Source organism: Ips typographus, linkage group LG2 (assembly GCF_016097725.1).
Source record: "Ips typographus isolate SLU linkage group LG2, UJ_Ityp_2.0, whole genome shotgun sequence".
In the NCBI taxonomy this organism is placed as follows: domain Eukaryota; kingdom Metazoa; phylum Arthropoda; class Insecta; order Coleoptera; family Curculionidae; genus Ips; species Ips typographus.
In genome coordinates this window covers 373,024-391,926 of record NC_138423.1, presented here as the reverse complement: position 1 = coordinate 391,926, position 18,903 = coordinate 373,024, and the positions used below count along the sequence as shown (strand labels likewise).

The window sequence follows — 18,903 nt, the reverse complement described above, 5'->3', positions numbered from 1 at the left end:
ATCCATTATTTAGAGGAAAGGACGGGTTACAGCGCTGGTGCAAACAAACGAAACCGAAATGATTAATACCATAGGATATAGTAGTTTTGTAAGGTTAGAAATTGTATTGTGAAGAACTACTGCTTTAACTAATATGAAAATATAGTTTATCGAGTTCAACGACCAGTCAAGGTAAGCCTAACTTTTAATTTAAAAATATTTAATACATGGCACTGTTAATTGCAGATTAAAATAGCATATTTTTAGAATTAGGGTTAAGTTTAAGGTAAACATTACTCATAACCATAAAAACAGTAGAGGTAACTTTAGTCTTTGTGGCGGCATCTGTACGAGAATAACTGCTACTAAAAATCATCCTTGCAGAACGCTGTGTATTGTTGCACACTGAAAATTGTATACTCCGTTCCACTTTATGTGTTTTTATAAGTAGAGTCAATTTTGTTCAGTATCTTGAATATTTTTATGTAGATTACGGTTTATAGCAGAGGTTCCCAAAGTGGTCCAGATGGACCCTCAAGGGTTCACAATTCGTAAGCGGGGGTCCACAAACATTTTTCTGTTTAACTGTTTACAATGTAATATGATAACCATAATAACAGTGTGATAATTACATTTATGAGTAAATAGTAGTAAATACAACAAAAGAAAACATACATACTATTTTCCTTTTTATTTTAACACTCCGAATGGAAGGTTACCTTATTCATATTATTCATAAATGGGATTCTATTGGCTGTGAGTAGCAGTAAAAAAGTGAAGTTGGATGGAATCACTTTTTTCAATGACCTATTTTACTTTCTTAAAATTCATTCACAGCACAATCAATTAATAATTAATTAACCAATTAATTTTCACTGTTTTTTTTCGAAAACTCTTAATCGTTGTTGAAACTCAGCCGCAACACAAAATTCCATAGACGTAATCTTCAAATTTTTTTTTTGAGTTTTGAGAATATGGTGTAAATGTAGCTTCAGGGGGTCCACCAAAATCAGCAAAATTTATAAAGTGGTCTATGAGACAAAAAAGTTTGGGAACCTCTGGTTTATAGTGTATGGGGTTCAAATTACAGATCCGTTTACGATGTTGCAAAATGTACTGTGCATCACTGAATAAGGAGTAGGTGACTACTCCTCTTAGCTGTATAAGTAAAATGCTAACCTAACCTAACCCACAATCAGGTTAGCTTAAAGTATAATCGGAAGTACTTACATTCAAAAAAAGTGTTTTTATTTCAGAACAAAATTTGTTAGTTTCAGGTCTGCCTCAAAGTATACCAACTTTCTTAATTCAAACTTAACACCCTGCATATACAGGTGTGGTAAATCCAATACCGACCATAGGAAAACCGTGTAACTGACAGAGAAACGTAGATAATTGCATGCGTGGGACAAAGACAGAAAACGAAAAAAATACCAAGTAGGCCATATATTCAGTACGCTGTTGCCAAAATCCAATACTAATCCAATCACCGCCTTCTGAACAAGAAAGCCTAGAATGTCACTTTTAATGGCGGCGTTAGCAGTTTTCGTTTTGTACACAAACTTATGCAGATGCAGTAGAAAATATGTTTTTTTTTATTTTTTCGTGTAGTTGATTAGAAGTTGTGAGTGAAAAATAAAAAAACGCTTCATTCCTGATCCAGATATGTATAGATATGGCTTTTTATACTCAATAAAGTTCAGCCAAAGCAAGTTTGGTTAGAACCCTTTGTCCTGGAAAGTACAACAAACTAATGTGAAAACTGTTCAATCAAAGAAAATTTGTAAATCCCTGAAGCTAGGTAAGCAAAACTGGAAAATGGGTTTTATATTATTACCAAGACCTTTCTTTTAAAATGTAAATGTGCCAATGGAACTTCTAAAAGCTGTCCTGTTTCTTCAGAATAAACCTTTGTTGCTCTCAAAATGCAAGCGGCCTCAAAATGTAACTCACATACCTATGTATGTAAGAGGCAATAAGTTTATTGAATGAGAAACATATTGTACTTACCACTGAGTATTGTGTTGGAGTAAAATCATTCCAGTTCAAAGGTCTTTTGGAAAGTGAAAGACTGACACTTTTGGGCCTTTCACCAAATTGCTTTTACAATTTGGCAAACAACAAGTGGACGGCATATTGTAGAGGCAATAGAATTTAAGTTAAAAAACCAACAACAAATTATAGAACAATGAAGGAACAATAACAATAGTGATAACACAATAAAATGAACACAAACTACACTTTCACTAGAACAATAAACATATAAACAACAATATACAATAGCAAACAAAAATTACTTTGGCAAGTAATCCCAAGTCTTGACTTTAAACCTTAAAAATTAATTTAATCATCGAAAAACTCAATTTCTACAATACAAACTGTCAACCACTATTTCGGCCATATTGGAATTTTTGGCATGCACCTTCTTGGCTTTCTTGTACAGAGGGCGGTGATCCAATACATTTTGTCGACGGTATTGGATTTTGGCAACAGCGTACTGAAAATATGGCCTACTTGGTATTTTTTTCGTTTTCTGTCTTTGTCCCACGCATGCAATTATCTACGTTTCTCTGTCAGTTACACGGTTTTCCTATGGTCCGTATTGGATTTACCACACCTGTATAGACAGTGATTAAGACACATGAAAAATTTATATCAATAATTTAACAAGACGCTATCATTGTTACTCCTATCATTGTTATAGGTGGGTACGTCTTTCAAAAAACATGAGTTTTGAATAATTAAGTAGGTAATTATTTACATATAGGAACTTTGCCATTTTTTTATATCATTTCCTCAAATAAAGTTATAAAATGGTGTATTGTTGAATCGGTTTTTTTGAGTACTCTTAAAATATAAAGTAAATACCTATACAAGGTATTAGATTTGAATTAAGAAAGTTGGTACACTTTGTAACTGACCCTGTATGTACACTTGAGAACCTCGTCATGCGCTGTTTTTTACTATAACACCACGGAAACTTTGAGAAAAATGGTCCAGACTTTTTAGACACCCGGTATACACCAACCCTGTACAAAACATAAATATTTTCAAAGATATACAGGGTGAAAGTTTTATCAGGATTATTATACCAAATCTAGTAGTAAAAGGCCAAAAAGTGCACTATTTCAAATGGGACATACTCAAATTGTTTATAGTCCATAAATATACTAAATAATATGAAATCATTTTCAGCGTTTGGACATTAATAAAAAATTAGTTAAAAATTGTTCTGGATTCAGTAGGACACGAACCAACGACCTCTACCTATCCAGGATAACTATAGGATAATTAAGGTTCCTTCACTGCTTGGCTTATATTATAAAACCTTGTCAGACTATTGTGCCATCCTGTATATGAAATTTAGAAAAAAATCTACCTAACCTGAAAACCTGATTAACGACATACATGACAAACAACGTCACTGTTTAAATAATCGCTCCTAGCACGGCGAACCACCGCAATAAACGTTCTATTTGTTTTAGCCGGGAAAAATATGGGACATGACGATAAAGACCAAAACAACACCAACAAGTACAAAGTAATACTTTTAGGACTTTTCGTCCATTTTCTGCTGCTGTTTGCCGTGTTCGACGTTTACTTCTCCAGCCCTTTGGATCACGGCATGAATTTGGTGAAAGCGACCGAAAACCCACCGGCCCAAAGAGTTGTGATTTTTGTGGCAGACGGATTAAGGGCGGAAGCAGTGCTTGACCCTGCAACCAAAGGACGCATACCATTTCTAAAGTCAATCATGGAAAGTCAAGGATCGTGGGGCGTAGCCCATACCAGAGTGCCGACAGAATCCAGGCCGGGTCACGTAGCTCTTTTAGCAGGAATATACGAGGATCCCAGTGCTATAATGAAGGGCTGGAAAGCCAATCCCGTCTACTTTGATTCGGTGATTAATCAAAGTTCGAATGCTTGGTGTTGGGGTAGTCCGGATATCTTAAACTTGTTCAATACGCATAATTTGCCTCACATACATTTGGATACGTATAGTGCATATTTGGAGGACTTTGGCAGACGCGACACTAGTGTGCTGGACATTTGGGTGTTTAATAAAGTGCAAAAGTTTCTGGAAGGTGTCAACAAGTGCACTATTGACTGTGAAGGGTTCTATGCTAGAGGAAACGTATTTTTTCTGCACTTACTAGGCATTGACACTGCAGGTCACGGTTACAAACCTCATTCCAAAGAGTATGTGCAAAACATACATCTGGTCGACTCCAAAGTGAAAGAAGTCTCGAATTTGTTTAGCCAAACCTTTGCAGATGGCAAAACCGCTTTTGTTTTTACAGCTGATCATGGAATGACTGATTGGGGTTCTCATGGGGCTGGTTCTTCTCATGAAACTGAAACCCCTTTTATAACTTGGGGAGCTGGACTAAAGAGAAACCCTGCCAGGAATGACGTCAAACAAATTGATATTGCACCTATGCTGTCTGCTTTAATTGGCATTAACATACCTAGTAACAGTTTAGGTGTGATTCCTCTAGAATATATTGATATGCCTGAGGAATATTTGGCTGAAATTTTGTGGGGGAATACCCAACAACTTTTGGAGATTTTCAACGTTAAACGACATAGAACAGAATCCAACGCTTTAGTTTTTGTGCCCTACCAAGGTTTAACTTCAACGGTTTTAAGTGGTAAATTGGATTCGCTTAAGAAGTTGCGTGAAGATAAACTATATGAACTGTTTATTAGTGAGTGTAAAGTATTCATGACGACTTTAAAGGCAGGACTGGACTATTACCATAACTACTATCAGTATCCATTGCTAATTTCCATTTCTTTGGGATTTATAAGCTGGATTTTATTTCTGGTACTTGCTACACTAAACCCTACACTAATACCCCGTATACAATCTAGTAATGTTGCTGTCTGGCTCCTAAATGGAATTCCACTCTTTTTAAGTTACCTTCAGAATTTTACTTTTTCGTACTATATTTATTTTAGCTTTCCCTTTGTAGGGTTTACCCTACTTGTGGATTATAAGGGTGTATTTTACATTTTGGCCCAGTTGAAAACTTACATTACATCGAACCAAAAGTTCAGTATTGTACTCTATTTCATCGGGATTGAGCTGTTGGTGTGGGGGTTTTTCAACAGATTGTCATTTTCATTATTATCATTACTGATTGGTGTGTGGATTTGGTCTCAAGACTCATTCGGAAAATATGCAACTCGCAGGGACAAAACCCTTTGGTTAGTATTGTGTCTAATTCTGTCAATTTTCCCAGCATTTCCAGTCATGAAAACCACCTTCAATATGCCCATGTATTTGCTTGGGTGCTTCACTTGGATTTTACTATTTTACGAAATGTTTTGCAGGTTAAAGTTTCAGAACCAGTTCAACACTATCAGTATTCAGTATGGGATTTTTGTTATCCAATTTGTGTGTCTAGTACTTGCAGCAGTTTACAGTATTTGTATTGAAATTTCGGTAATAAGTAGTGAGTCACATTTGAAAAGTGTTTCTTGGGTTCTGTCACTTGTACCAGTTGTCTTGATACCATTTACAAGCACCTGCGTGGCTGCAAGACTAATTGGAACATTTTTTGGGTTTGCCCCTTTTTATCTTCTTGTTTCTTCTAATTTTGAAGCTTTCTTCTCGGCTATTTACGTTGCAATTTTATGCAATTGGCTCTTAATTGAGAGTAACTCATTTAAAGCCAATGGAGCCAGCAACTTGATTTACTATGTCAACTTTGAAAACTACCAAAGTAAACACAAAATAACTCCGGATATGTTCCGCAGAGCTTTTTTATTTATGGTTTTCATTTTTATAGGTTTCTTTGGTACTGGCAACATAGCCAGTTTGAATTCGTTTGATCCTATGTGGGTTCGAGCCTTCTTAACAGTATTCAGCCCTTTCAAAATGATGGGTCTCATTCTGCTGAAAATTATGGTGCCGTTTCTGTTTACCTGTTGCGTTTTTCGAGCTGTCAATTCCATCGGAAAGGAAAACATTATGCAAATGTTTTGCATTATTTTGATTTATTCGGATCTTATGGTTTTGCAATTTTTATATCTGATTACCAACGTGGGGTCTTGGTTAGATATTGGGTCCAGTCTGTCTCATTTCGTTATAATGGAAGGTTTTGTTACAATTCTGTTGTTGTTGTATGGACTGGCTCATTTACTTACCACTGCCAGTTTTATTGCAGCTAAATGACTGATTTTTAATAAGTAATTCTGGTGAATACATTATTTGGTATCTGTTGAATTACGCTACTTCTTCTTATCGGATAGTATTTTGATATAAATAAATTGATGTCAGACCAGTTGGTTTTTGTTACTTGGGTAGTATACCTATACGTGTACATGTTGGTACTTTTAAAATTATTAAATCTAGAGATATAGGGCTTTTGCTTAACCGTCAGAAAATGTTTTTGAATAAGATAAAATGCCATGGAATAGGTGAAAAATATACACAATTGATACATATTTTTGTATTTGTAAATTTAGATAGTACAATTATTTCAACAGATTTTTCCGCTATTCTTTTATCAGTTCGTCTTCTTTTCAAAGTTTTGGGCAATTAATTATTTATTATCAATTCATCTTTTTTGAAATTTTGGGCGATTAGCCAGCCAGTGTCATTTCAACATATTCTTCGTTCCACAAAATTTGGTGACAACACATGGCAGGTGCAGCCTAGAGTCTTCTACAGGTGTGGTAAATCCAAAACCGACCATAGGAAAACCGTGTTACGGACAGAGAAACGTAGATAACACTGGTCGACAAAAAAAATATTTTTTTTTGTAACAAAAAGCTGAATAGCATAGAATGGTAAAATGGACCAATATGAATTGAAAACAGCAAAAAAAAACTTGTAGCACGTAAGGTTTTCTTGTTACGTTAAACAAACCACAAGCGTAGAACGGTATTATAATGCATATGTTATTTATCACAAAATATATTTTACAAGTAATTTAAATCTCTATAGCGACTGTAACTACTTAATAATAAGTTGAAATCTAATAACAATACAAATATTCAAAAAAGTTATTTGAAACACACCAAATAGTTCTATTTTTTTCTTTTGTGTGGGGTGACGTCTTCTCTCTTCAAAAACCAGCAATAGTCACCCATCATGGCTTCATCCCATCGTCCTTGGTACCTTGTTTCCATTGTCCTGATGTCCTGATGGAACCTTTCACCTTGCTCGTCGCTAACAGCGCCCAAATTCTCCGGAAAAAATGATAGACGGGAATGAAGAAAGTGAATTTTTAAGGACATTCGACAACCAAGCAAATTGTAAGATTCCAAAAGTTCCTCAACTATTTGTTCATAATTTTGATCCTTATTGTTACCTAAAAATCCCTTCACCACTCTTACAAATGAGTTCCACGCTCTCAATTCTTCTAAGGTGAGATTTTCCGTGAAATGAACATCTCCCATCAATTTTCTAGTTTGCGGTCCAATAAAAATACCTTCTTTTAATTTGGCGTCACTTAACTGAGGAAACACTTGTCTCAGGTACTTAAATCCTTTACCATCTTTATTCATAGCCTTCACAAAGTTTTTTATCAGTCCGAGTTTTATATGAAGAGGAGGCAAAAGAACATTTTTTGGATCTACAAGAGGCTCATACTTAACATTTTGAGATCCAGGTTGAAATGCACTCCTCTCCGGCTGACCATCAGTGATTTTAGATTAATAGATACCAATACAAGGGAAAAACTCTTTTTCTACCTATTTTTTTTTTATCTTTTCTACCGTTTGTACATCTAGAATTACAAAGTCGTATATGCATATAAACTCCTTTTGGAAGAACGCTCTTTTGTATATAATACTAAAAATATTTAAAAAAAAAACAGTAACTACATATGAATTTACGAATATTTCCTCTTGGTAAATAAGTAATATCCGTTGTGTTAATCCCAAAAAAGCAATTCTTTTGTACAGTTTTATTTTGGCAGTTACGACTTTGTAATTCTAGATGAACGCGTTGTGCCGACTCTGCCGAACACGCCTACCGTCGTATTTTAAGCCGCGCCTAAGTTAAGTTTGATTCAGGCTGTCATTTTTTCACCTGTATTGTCACAGTGTGAACCACCCTTAACTTAATCTTGGCTTAAAGTATGACTGTGCAAATGGGGGTTCGTCATATTTGCTCTGCTCCTTCATGCGGGGCTTCAACTCAAACACGGCTATTACTGGCCAACATCAAAAGGTTTAATGAAGCTATTGAAAAAAGTGGACGTTCTAGGACTTTATGGGAATTTTTTCTATTACTAGAAAGGCATAAGCATTGTGAGATTAATGGTCTGACTGGTGTTACAAAAATTGTGTCGGCCAGTGTAATTAAAGGCGCGGAACAAAGACAGAAAAGTGAACAAATATGAAGTAGGCCATATTTTCAGCGCGCTGTTGCCAAACGCCAAGTATCCAATAGCGTCGACAAAATTAATTTTGTTGTTGGATTATTCCTAATTTATTATAGTCGGTAAGTGTGAGCTGTATTTAGTCCGATTTCTGTAAAATTTGTTTAACGATTTGAATGAAATTACTTATTTTTCATTTAGCAGTCGAATTGCTGTAGCGTTACGAGACCTCCCTATTGTAGTAATATTTCATCTGTCATCTGCGATTAAAATCTAACCTCAAATCCAGTCGGTAAAATCAGTACAGTTTGACAACACTGATGCAAAATTATGGCCTACTTAAAATTTTTGGAGGTGTTCTGTCTTTGTCACGCGCATTCAATCATTTATGTGTCTCTGTCCGTTACACGATTTTCCTAAGGTCGGTTTTGGATTTACCACACCTGTATACCTTAAATACGGTCCTGTAATATTTTCTGATTGTTTTCATTTCTTTTGATAAATTACGTAAGCGTGACGTTACGTAAGGATGAAGCATCAACTGGAATATGGTCACAAAATATAATTTTTATATTACATTAACTCGAACATTTCTAACTAAATATAAACATATTACCCATGTTTGTAATCAGAAGAAGAAGCTCTGTGAATTAATCAAAGTATATACGAAGTGTTATATTAAAAATGTATCAACCTGTACTTTTATTCTATGCAATAATATTTTCTGGTGATTGAGAAGAAGCCCTATAACTGCTGTAACAACAGTTTTTTCCAGGGTTTTTTCTTACATACAAAGATAAAGTCGCTCCAAGCTGTCTAAATATACGGACCAATCCTGTATTTTATGGCCACACGTGCATATTAGTATATTTTTACAATGATGTTGATTATTCGCGAAGATGAATTAATGATAAACGATGTATCATTTTGACTGAATATGTCCTATTATTAAAACTAGTGCAGTAAAATCAATTATTTATTATGAAAAGTAAAATAATATTGAAGTTTATTTATTATTTCCTGCAAAAAACATACTCATTCGACTAATTTTTGGTAGATAATTTCAGGTTAACTGAAATCGTCGTCAATTAACTTATGATAACAGTATTGGAATAATTCCACTAAAACTAGGATCAGCAAGATAAGAAAAATATTCTTACGTACTCATACATTTTCAGAGAAATTGATAAACTTAAAAATGAATCACTGATACTTCAACAACTTGTAAAGTTTTTTCAATTTGAGACCTCTAAGCAGATAACGAAAAGTTACTTCAAACACAGATTCGTCAGACTTTCTTATTTGGGGAAACACAAACTCAACGTGAGAACGCAAATGAACAGATGTTATTAACCAAATGATAAATATGTTTGAAATATTCACATCAATTTTGTAAGACATAGAAAACATCATTTTCTGTGTTACAATGAATGCATCAGTCTATAATTAACACAGCTCATTTATATTGTCACGTGAAGAGAAAAGGTGTATTAGAAGATGGGAATCTAGGAACACTCTTTATTGGTATTTACTAGAGGGAGGAGATGCACGGGGGATCAGGGCTGGAAGGCTGAGAAGAGATATGTTCTCTTGCAACTTAAAGTGGCCATTAGAACCTTTAACACTAGCAAGGTGGATATTCTTGAAACGAGGGAAGTGAGTTATCAAGTGAAAGGTCTGAAGAATGTGACAGAAACCCGCCATTGTCAGTTTCTTCTGTCACATTCTATCAACACTTCTCTTGAGAATTCTGTTCGCTGACTTCAAGGATTAGTTCGCAGTTGTCAAGGAAGGGATTTGGTCACACTGTACAGGGTGCTGCATTTTCGATGGTTTTACGGGGTACAGAGAAAACGGTAATAGATAGAAAAAAAGTAGCATACGTGTTCTGATCTCTTTTTCTGAGCTGAGATGACTGGCGAAAAGTGGGCTGCGCAAACTTCTTTTGTTTCAAAGATACGGGGGGTTTTTGAAAATTGGTCATTTTGGAACCTCCTCTGTATTTCATTTGCTATTAAAGTTATCAAAAAAAGGAAGAACGGTTTCCGGTAGAAGTTTTGACGTGGAATTCAATGGCGTCATTAGTTTTTTTTCTATTACGTTTAGTTTCTGACATATGACAGTAAGTTATATTTTTTTAAATGGAACACCCTATATATTTTTAGTTTTACTTTTTCAAAGGTGTATTAAAACATATAAGTTTGTAAACATTAATCTTGGTCCTTCTTTCCCACCCTGTCTAGTGCAGTTACAGTGCATTAAAGTAAAAGTTTGTTTCTTTCAGAAAACGGCTAATAAATTAAGTCAAATGGCAGCATTAAAATCCGTTGATTCATTTTGATATGGCGAGGTTTTAAAAATTACTCAAAAAAGTCACTGTCACGGTTGACGTGGAGCAAAGTTTATTTATCAAACTAAATTATTGCATCAAAAAGCCTCAATAAGCTATTTATTACACTTTGACGAAGTTCCGAGAAATATACGATATAATAAAGATTATAACCAAACCTTGATCAGAGAAATATGTATAAAAAAAAATTAAGTAAACGTGTTTGCGCCACTTTTCTAGCGAATGCATTCATCCTATATAAAGTCCTAAATATTGTTTCTTATTCACATTCAGTTTTTGTCAGACAACCAACATGAACATACCCAGGCTACACGACATAACAACATTTGACATAAGTCAATGGTATCCTAGCAGGATATCACCGCAAGAAGCTCTGGAGCAGTTTGGTTTATCGGAGATTGACAATCCCAAAGTGAAATTCTTATGGAAAGTAGTGTCCGAAAGTGAGATCGTCGTTTCAGCAAATGTTCTGGAATGGCTTGGTGTTAACAAAACTGAGTTTTTACGGCAGGTGGAGGAAGCTCGCTTAGAGATGATTGACGGAGGCCAAAGACAAAATAAAATGTTATCTGATGACTTCTACGAACTTCTAATGATGAGCACCACCTCCGGGGGCACTGAAATGAGAAAACTAGTGGTACGTATTAAGGAAATTTATTGGAAGTATACTAAGTATAACGGATTGTTAAATAATTTTAAATATTAAATATTTTTATTGCAACCACTTTCATAATTGTATACATCCTTAGTAATTTCAGTAAAATTCAATATTAAATTTTGAGTTTTATTTATTTTCCCGACTTTACCAGATGTCAAAAAGTACCCTAGACGTCTTCTTCTTCTTCAATTTAATCAAAACAAGTTTATTTAGTGATAATTTTGAATTACTACCCACATAATGCAAAGAAAATGAAACGAAAATATAATAAAAATACTTTATCAGTAACCACTCACCCTACCCTACCCTTATTTACTTTGCAGCGAAGTTTTTCAAGGAAACACTGGTTATAACTTGCAAATATTTGATAAGGACGATCGAATCAGTCATCCCAAGCCTTTACGTTAGATTTGAAACGATTTAGCTGATAAAAATAATGAAAATTCTGATGGCATGAACTTAACATATCTACTGGAGCAATACGTTCGAAATAGGTAGAACCTAATAAATAAACTATAATAACGAACTTTGAAAATAAATTTGCATTTTATATAGCCACATTGACAAAAGACCTGGACTGCTAGTTTCATTGTATGCTTCTCTTTATAGAGGTTTAATTTTTTTTATATTGTATAAGGTACTACTAGCAGTTATAAAGCTTATCCCGGTTTTTCCTGTAAATCTTCAAGGTAAAGTATTAATATTTATATTATTAGTTAACTCTATTAGTTCCCCTAAACATTATTCACCTACAAGAAGATACGTGTAATGTATTTTACTCGACTGCTTTTAGATACTTAACCACAAATATTGTATTTGATATTAGTGTGAGCCCAGATTTGATTGGTATGTATGATTGGATTGGATTAGAAGCATTTTTTTTCTATAGAGACATTGAATCACTATACAAGAATCACAATCATATAACGAACAAGCTTTGGTAAATTGTCCTATTCCGAAAGTTCATATTAAGAAAGAGACAGGATGTCAATTAATTGTTAGTTTGAGTTTTTTAATAATTTGTGACTATAAGCATATTAAATTTACTAATTAAAAAAAAAAACAACGAAAAATGTCGTTGGACACCATTCTTTACTTGTTCGAATAAAAAAAAGTTTTTTTATTTTTTGAAATTTTATGTTTCTATTACACTTACGTCACTTCTGGTTACTTCGATTTTCGCTACATTTGGTGGACATAATAGGTTTTATTATAATCATCTATTCAAAGGTAGTGAATAATCAGCATTATTATTAAACAGTCGTAAAAAAATAATGTTTACTTAACATAACATCTATACTTCACATATTACTCGATTTAAGTGCTCGAACAGAAGAAAATTTCCCGAACAAAACTAACATCAGATATACGTGTAGTTCTGGCAAACATGCATAGAACGAGCAAAGCAACACCTTGCATGCCAAGCAGGTGTTGTTAAAGTCAGATCCGTTGATAATTTGAATTACGAAGTCGGAAATCAGGCAGTTCGAGTCGTTTTCTTGAATTAATTTCGAATCCGAACTACACGATTCGGGTACAACGCCGTTTTCGTACCCGATGTACCGTTGTACAACTTTAGATTTCCTTTTAATGCTCTTGCATTTTTTTTTTTCAAAGGTAGTTTCTACACGTACTGTAATGTAACTTCTTATCAAACATCGTTTTAGTCGTGGAAACAAACAGAGAAACCATTTAGTCGGTTGTTTGTTACGTTTTTAAATCAATTTTTGTTTACTATTAGGATGTTTTGTTTATAACAAATTTTTATTAAATGCAATTTGAAAAAATGTACAAATTAAAACAGTAAACTAATGGAATAATAACGTGTACCGGGTGTTTCCATGTTTCCAAACTCGTTCAGGACACTTGAAGAGGCTATATGACAAATCAGTGGTAGTAAAAATCATAGAGAATAGAACTACAAACTCTTCAAGTATAGTTTGACGGAAGTGTTAACCTGAGTTTTAAGCTGTATTAACATGGGTCATCTTGGTTTGCCAGAACAAGTAAAAATAAGATAGACACTGTAGAACACTGACGCCAAAATACGTCTAACCTCTAAACTCATAACCTCAATGAGAGAAGTCGACAACCTGTCATCGTTTAATTTTGTTCCCTCTTTGTTTAGCAGTGTCTTCCAGGTTAAATTTTGGCAACATAGAAATTTCAGAAAATGCCCACTTTTACTCCACCTTTCTTCTTCAGAAGTTTCCATTTAACCCACAGAAGATTCTAGAATGGATTTTGCAGGCAGAACAATCAATCTAAAATGTTTCATTTTTCACTAATCATTTGTTTTTCAACACTTTCAACTAATTCTAGCTGATATTCCAAATTTGACAGCTGTCAAATGTGATGCCATATTCTAGAAACATCCAGTTAGTCCATATAGAAGATTCTAGAATGCAGGCAGAACAATCAACACCTAAATATTTCTAGCTGGAATTCTAAGTTTGACAATTGTCAAATGTGATTCAAAATATTTTATAAGCATTTAGTTAACCCATAGAATATTCTAGAATGGATTTTATAAACAGAACAATCAAAGTAACATAGAATCTTCTTTTTTCTCACCAAGAATTGATTTTTAAACACTTTTAAACCTTTATAGCTAGAATTCTAAGTTTGACAATTGTCAAATGTGATTCAGAATATTTTATAAACATTTAGTTATTCCATAGCAGATTCTAGAAAGGATTTTACAAGCAGAACAATCAAACCAACATAGATTATTCTATTTTCTCATTTTTTTCAACACCTAAATATTTCTAGCTGGAATTCTAAGTTTGACAATTGTCAAATGTGATTCAGAATATTTTGTAAGCATTTAGTTATCCTATAGAAGATTCTAGAATAGATTTTACAAGCAGAACAATCAAAATAACATAGAATCTTCTTTTTTCTCACTAAAAATTGATTTTTCAATACCTTTAAATATTTCTGGCTGGAATTCTAAGTTTGACAATTGTCAAATGTGATGCAGCATATTCTAGAAACATCCAGTTAGTCCATAGAATATTCTAGAATGCATTATGCAGGCAGAACAATCAAACCAACATAAATTATTCTATTTTCTCATTGAGAATTGATTTTTAAACACTCTTAAATATTTCTAGCTGAAATTCTAAGTTTGACAATTGTCTAATGTGATTCAGAATATTTTGTAAGCATTTAGTTATCCTATAGAAGATTCTAGAATAGATTTTACAAACAGAACAACCAAAGTAACATAGAATCTTCTTTTTTCTCACTAAAAATTGATTTTTCAATACCTTTAAATATTTCTGGCTGGAATTCTAAGTTTGACAATTGTCAAATGTGATGCAGCATATTCTAGAAACATCCAGTTAGTCCATAGAAGATTCTAGAATGCATTATGCAGGCAGAACAATTCAACCAACATAGATTATTCTATTTTCCCATTGAGAATTGATTTTTAAACATTTCTAGCTGGAATTATAAGTTTGACAATTGTCAAATGTGATTCAGAATATTTTGTAAGCAATTAGTTATCCCATAGAAGATTCTAGAATGGATTTTGCAAGCAGAACTTTTTTTCTCTCTAAGAATTGATTTTTAAACATTTTTTAAACATTTCTAGTAGGAATTATAAGTTTGACAGTAGTCAAGGGTGACGCAGAATATTCTAGAAGTTTCCAAGTACCCCATAAAGGATTCTAAATTCGATTATTCAAACAAAACATTAAAACTAACCTAGAATTTTATATTTTCTCGCTTCAACATTTGTTTTAAACATTCCAAGCTGATTTTGACATAATTACATCAAAATTTCTTTAATTTCTTCCTCACATTGAGTAAATATCCGACCTTGGGAAGTAAATTTTACCAGACTGACCTTTGAGATTAAGTTTGAGGAATTTTTCAGAAAAATATTTGTTGGCTGTCTAAATTTCATTTTTCAATTTCAGTTGTAAAGAATCAACCTATATTTTTAAACATTTTAAGATACAATAATAATTTACCTGTATTTCTAAGAGAGAAAATTTAATTTAAAAAAATAATTATAAGAGGTGAACAAACAAGACAATTTATGCGTATTTACAATATAAAATCATTTATTATTAATAAATCAAGATCTTCAAAAAGTATCAATTCTTCAAATAAATATCCTAATACAAAGTTACTCTAATTTTGAACAGAGAATAAGATAAAAGTAAATAAGGATGTTTTATCTGAAAAACTTGACATTCTACTCTTTCTAGAACTGCCTTTTTGAAGCCAGTTTTTGACCACCCGGTATCATTATTTTCCACGCTTTTCTACGCCCACTTTCTTAAAATAGACTTTGGTTAACACGACAATATACAAAAACCAAAAAAAAAAACATTTTCTGATATATGTGAATTAAAGTTGTTTTCGGGACTGAAAGTTCTGAAATTTGTCTCATAGAAAGATAATGATAAGAAAAATTTTGCCTGCTAGTAAATTAAGTTACATAAAAATATCCTTGCAATTAGTGTGACGTATCAATAAATTAATTCACGTGAAACACATAACGATTATCATTATTATAAAACATTCAGACGCTATCTAAATACAGCGAAATTGATAAACAATTATTTACTGTTGGCCTTAAATATTATTTTTACGTGACTTACTGTTATACACGTTTGGTTTAATTACAGTGAAAAATGCGAATTGGAATAGTTGGGGCTGGGGCTGCAGGTTTGGCCGCCCTGCGACATTCTTTGGAAAAAGGGCACAAATGCGTGGTTTTTGAACAAACTGATAAACTTGGAGGAACATGGAATTACACTGACCTCACCGATGTAGACGATTATGGCTTACCAATCCATTCATCCATGTATGAAGGCCTTAAGTAAGTGAAAAACTGTTAACTTGGTAGAAAGTTGAGTTTTTTTTTTGTATTACAGAACCAATCTTCCTAAAGAACTTATGGAGTATGAGGATTTCCCTTACCAAGATGTGGACAAATCATTTATTAGTCAAAGGGAAGTGGTTTTGTACATGGAACGGTTTGCAGAGCAATTTGGTCTGCTGAGGCACATCAAAGTATGTATGTTACTTAATAAGCTAGTAGAACAAAACTAACAAATTAGAGAAATCGGAAATAATTGCTACAATAGCTTTTACCTAACAAGTAGAGAAAGTAATATTTTTAACCACGTGTGACTCTAGTTGAGTGCGAAAAACACTTAGTATATGTACAGTATCAGATCTATCTCTTATCTACACATCTAAACTGTTGGCTGTTTCCATAATGAAATCCTACATCTGTAGTTAGATATTAGGGGTCTTTTTTACTACTTTTTGAAATTCAATATCTCGGTAACATGGAGAGCTAGAGTGACCAGTTTTGGCTCATTTTGTAGTATTCTCTATCTCTCTTTCTAATGGCGTTTTAGTGAAATCCATAAGAGTTCAAATAAAAAAGTTACAATCAACTAGAGAGGCCTGATAAAATGCCGTTTTTTTGCAAAAAGTGCAATTTTGGCAATTTTTAGGTTTGCTCCAGGAGGGTTTCAATGGACAGCAAAGAGCATATTTATACCAAAGGACCTTAAATTAGGTGAAATAACTACTTTGAAACCTTCGAAAATTGGAAAAATGGCATTTTTTGTCAATTTTTTTTTGCTTAACTCTGAAATTTTTGATTTTATCTATTTTCCTCCAAATGTTAAAGCGATTTCAGTGTAGATCGTGAAATCTGAAGACAACTGTAAATTTGAATAAAATCTATCAAATTTAAAAAGGCAGAAAGATGAAATACAAGAACTAGAGGAAGACAATAGTTAGCTGTAAAAGTAAAGCACGGGCCACAAAAGCAAAAAGAGCAAAAATGTGATGCAACATTTTTTTTCAAAATTACAGACGTTCAAGAACAAATATCTCGAAAACTATAAAAGATATCGTGAAACTAGATTGACCTCCTAACTATTTGGTCCAAACAAAGTTACTAAGTCATCAAAAAATTTTCAAGCAATTCTCTCTATACTTTTTTAAGTATTTGTTGCCTGGACTAATAATTATATTTTCTACTCTTTTTAACATTGGCTAGGAAAGGGATTTTTTAAAACGTTTTTCGTGGTATTTAGGCTTCTGGCATTTCCAAAATGGCTCCAACCACCCCTGGCAGGCTGTAAATTCTACCAATTTGGTTCCAAATTAGTTAACAATATTGCCAAACTGACCAATTCTACCAATTTGATTCGAATAGAAAAAATAGAGCTAATAAAACCATTGTAGCAATTATTATTTCCGATTTTGATTTTAAAAGTGGTTTAGTTTTATTTAACGATGGAGCAGTTTTTAAGCCACGTGGAGGAAGTTCGACCTGTTCGCAACACTAGTTGGACTCTGAAAGAACGTAATTTAGAAACAAACGAAGTAAGCGAGTATGGGTTCGATGCCGTAATGATATGTATTGGTAACTACTCGGTGCCCAAACTACCTAATATTCCTGGTATGGAACTTTTAGGATCCAGGGCTATTCATAGTCACTATTACAGGAAACCTTACTCTTATAAGGATAAAAAGGTTTTGGTGATTGGTGCTGGACCGTCTGGAATTGATATTGCTCGAATTGTTGGAACAGTTGCTGAAAAGGTGTGTGATTCCTAAGAATACAAAAAAAATTCTTACACTTGTATTTTATTCAGGTATATTTGAGTTACGGTGATAACTTGTTCTTCAAAGCTCCTGATTATGTCATTCACAAACCTTTAGTTGATTTCTTCCAAGATGATGAAGCACACTTTGAAGACGGCACCAAGGTTAAATTTGACCATGTAATTTATTGCACAGGTAGTAGTAATCTTTTATGTCCTATCAAATGTAATGTTAGGATATTTTAGGATACCAATATTGCTATCCTTTTTTGACTGAAGATTGTGGTGTAACAGTGGATAACAACTGGGTTAAATACCTGTACAAACATGTCATAAACGTTGACCACCCCACTATGGGATTTATTGGTGTAACCTTTAAAGTTTGCCCTTTCCCCACCTTTGATATTCAAGTACGCTTTTATATTCTCTTATCAGCACTTTGTTCTATTTTGACTGTCATGGATATTTTTAGGTCAGATTCTTTTTGGAATTTCTGAAAAACCCTTCAAGATTCTCGAGGGAAGAAATGCTGGCCGATATACTGAAAGAGGTTCATTCGAAAGCAGCTCCAACCCATTTAGTCCACAAGATTGGAATGCCGTTGCATCAATTCTACTTCAACGACTTGGCCAACACAGTGAAAATTAGGAAAGTTAGGCCAGTGATACATAAATTGTACGAACATTTGAGTAACAACCGAAATGTAGACAAAAAGTATAGAATTCTCAACGATGAGGAATTTGAAGAATATTCATAACAGCCACACTCGATAATTATAGTGTAAATTAATTACTAATAATGTACGGGAAATATTCACCATGTGATACGATTGTGATAAGGTGACCACGTGAAACAATTCATCAATTTTCAGGTTATAGTTAATCCTTTATCACATCTTTAGAGAAGCATAAATTAAATATATATTTTATTTGTTTTGTTTCACTTTTATTCTACCAGAATGATACAAAGAATTTGTCCAGAAAACACGCA

At 33.4% G+C, this 18,903-nt stretch overlaps 1 protein-coding gene across 7 annotated transcripts; it reads left to right on the top strand.

Annotated features, from left to right (window-relative positions):
- Nucleotides 1–29: 29 nt before the first annotated feature.
- On the top strand, nucleotides 30–18,846 carry LOC145724072 (GPI ethanolamine phosphate transferase 1-like). 7 transcript variants are annotated; one of them, XM_081972163.1, is made up of 8 exons: nucleotides 33–171; nucleotides 15,970–16,163; nucleotides 16,219–16,357; nucleotides 17,612–17,732; nucleotides 17,784–17,911; nucleotides 17,965–18,109; nucleotides 18,160–18,323; nucleotides 18,386–18,846. In XM_081972163.1, exons 2-8 carry the CDS (start codon nucleotides 15,976–15,978, stop codon nucleotides 18,668–18,670), a joined length of 1,170 nt encoding a protein of 389 aa, XP_081828289.1. In that variant the 5' UTR covers nucleotides 33–171; nucleotides 15,970–15,975; the 3' UTR covers nucleotides 18,671–18,846. The 7 variants fall into 7 exon arrangements, 6 of the variants coding, with proteins under 6 accessions (XP_081828284.1, XP_081828289.1, XP_081828288.1 ...); XM_081972162.1 differs by having other exon boundaries at nucleotides 17,591–17,732; XM_081972161.1 differs by having other exon boundaries at nucleotides 17,612–17,911.
- Nucleotides 18,847–18,903: the final 57 nt, after the last annotated feature.

Coding starts and splice junctions, on each gene's coding strand:
- LOC145724072 (XM_081972158.1), top strand. CDS start 3,476: ATGGGACATGACGATAAAGACCAAAACAACACCAACAAGTACAAAGTA.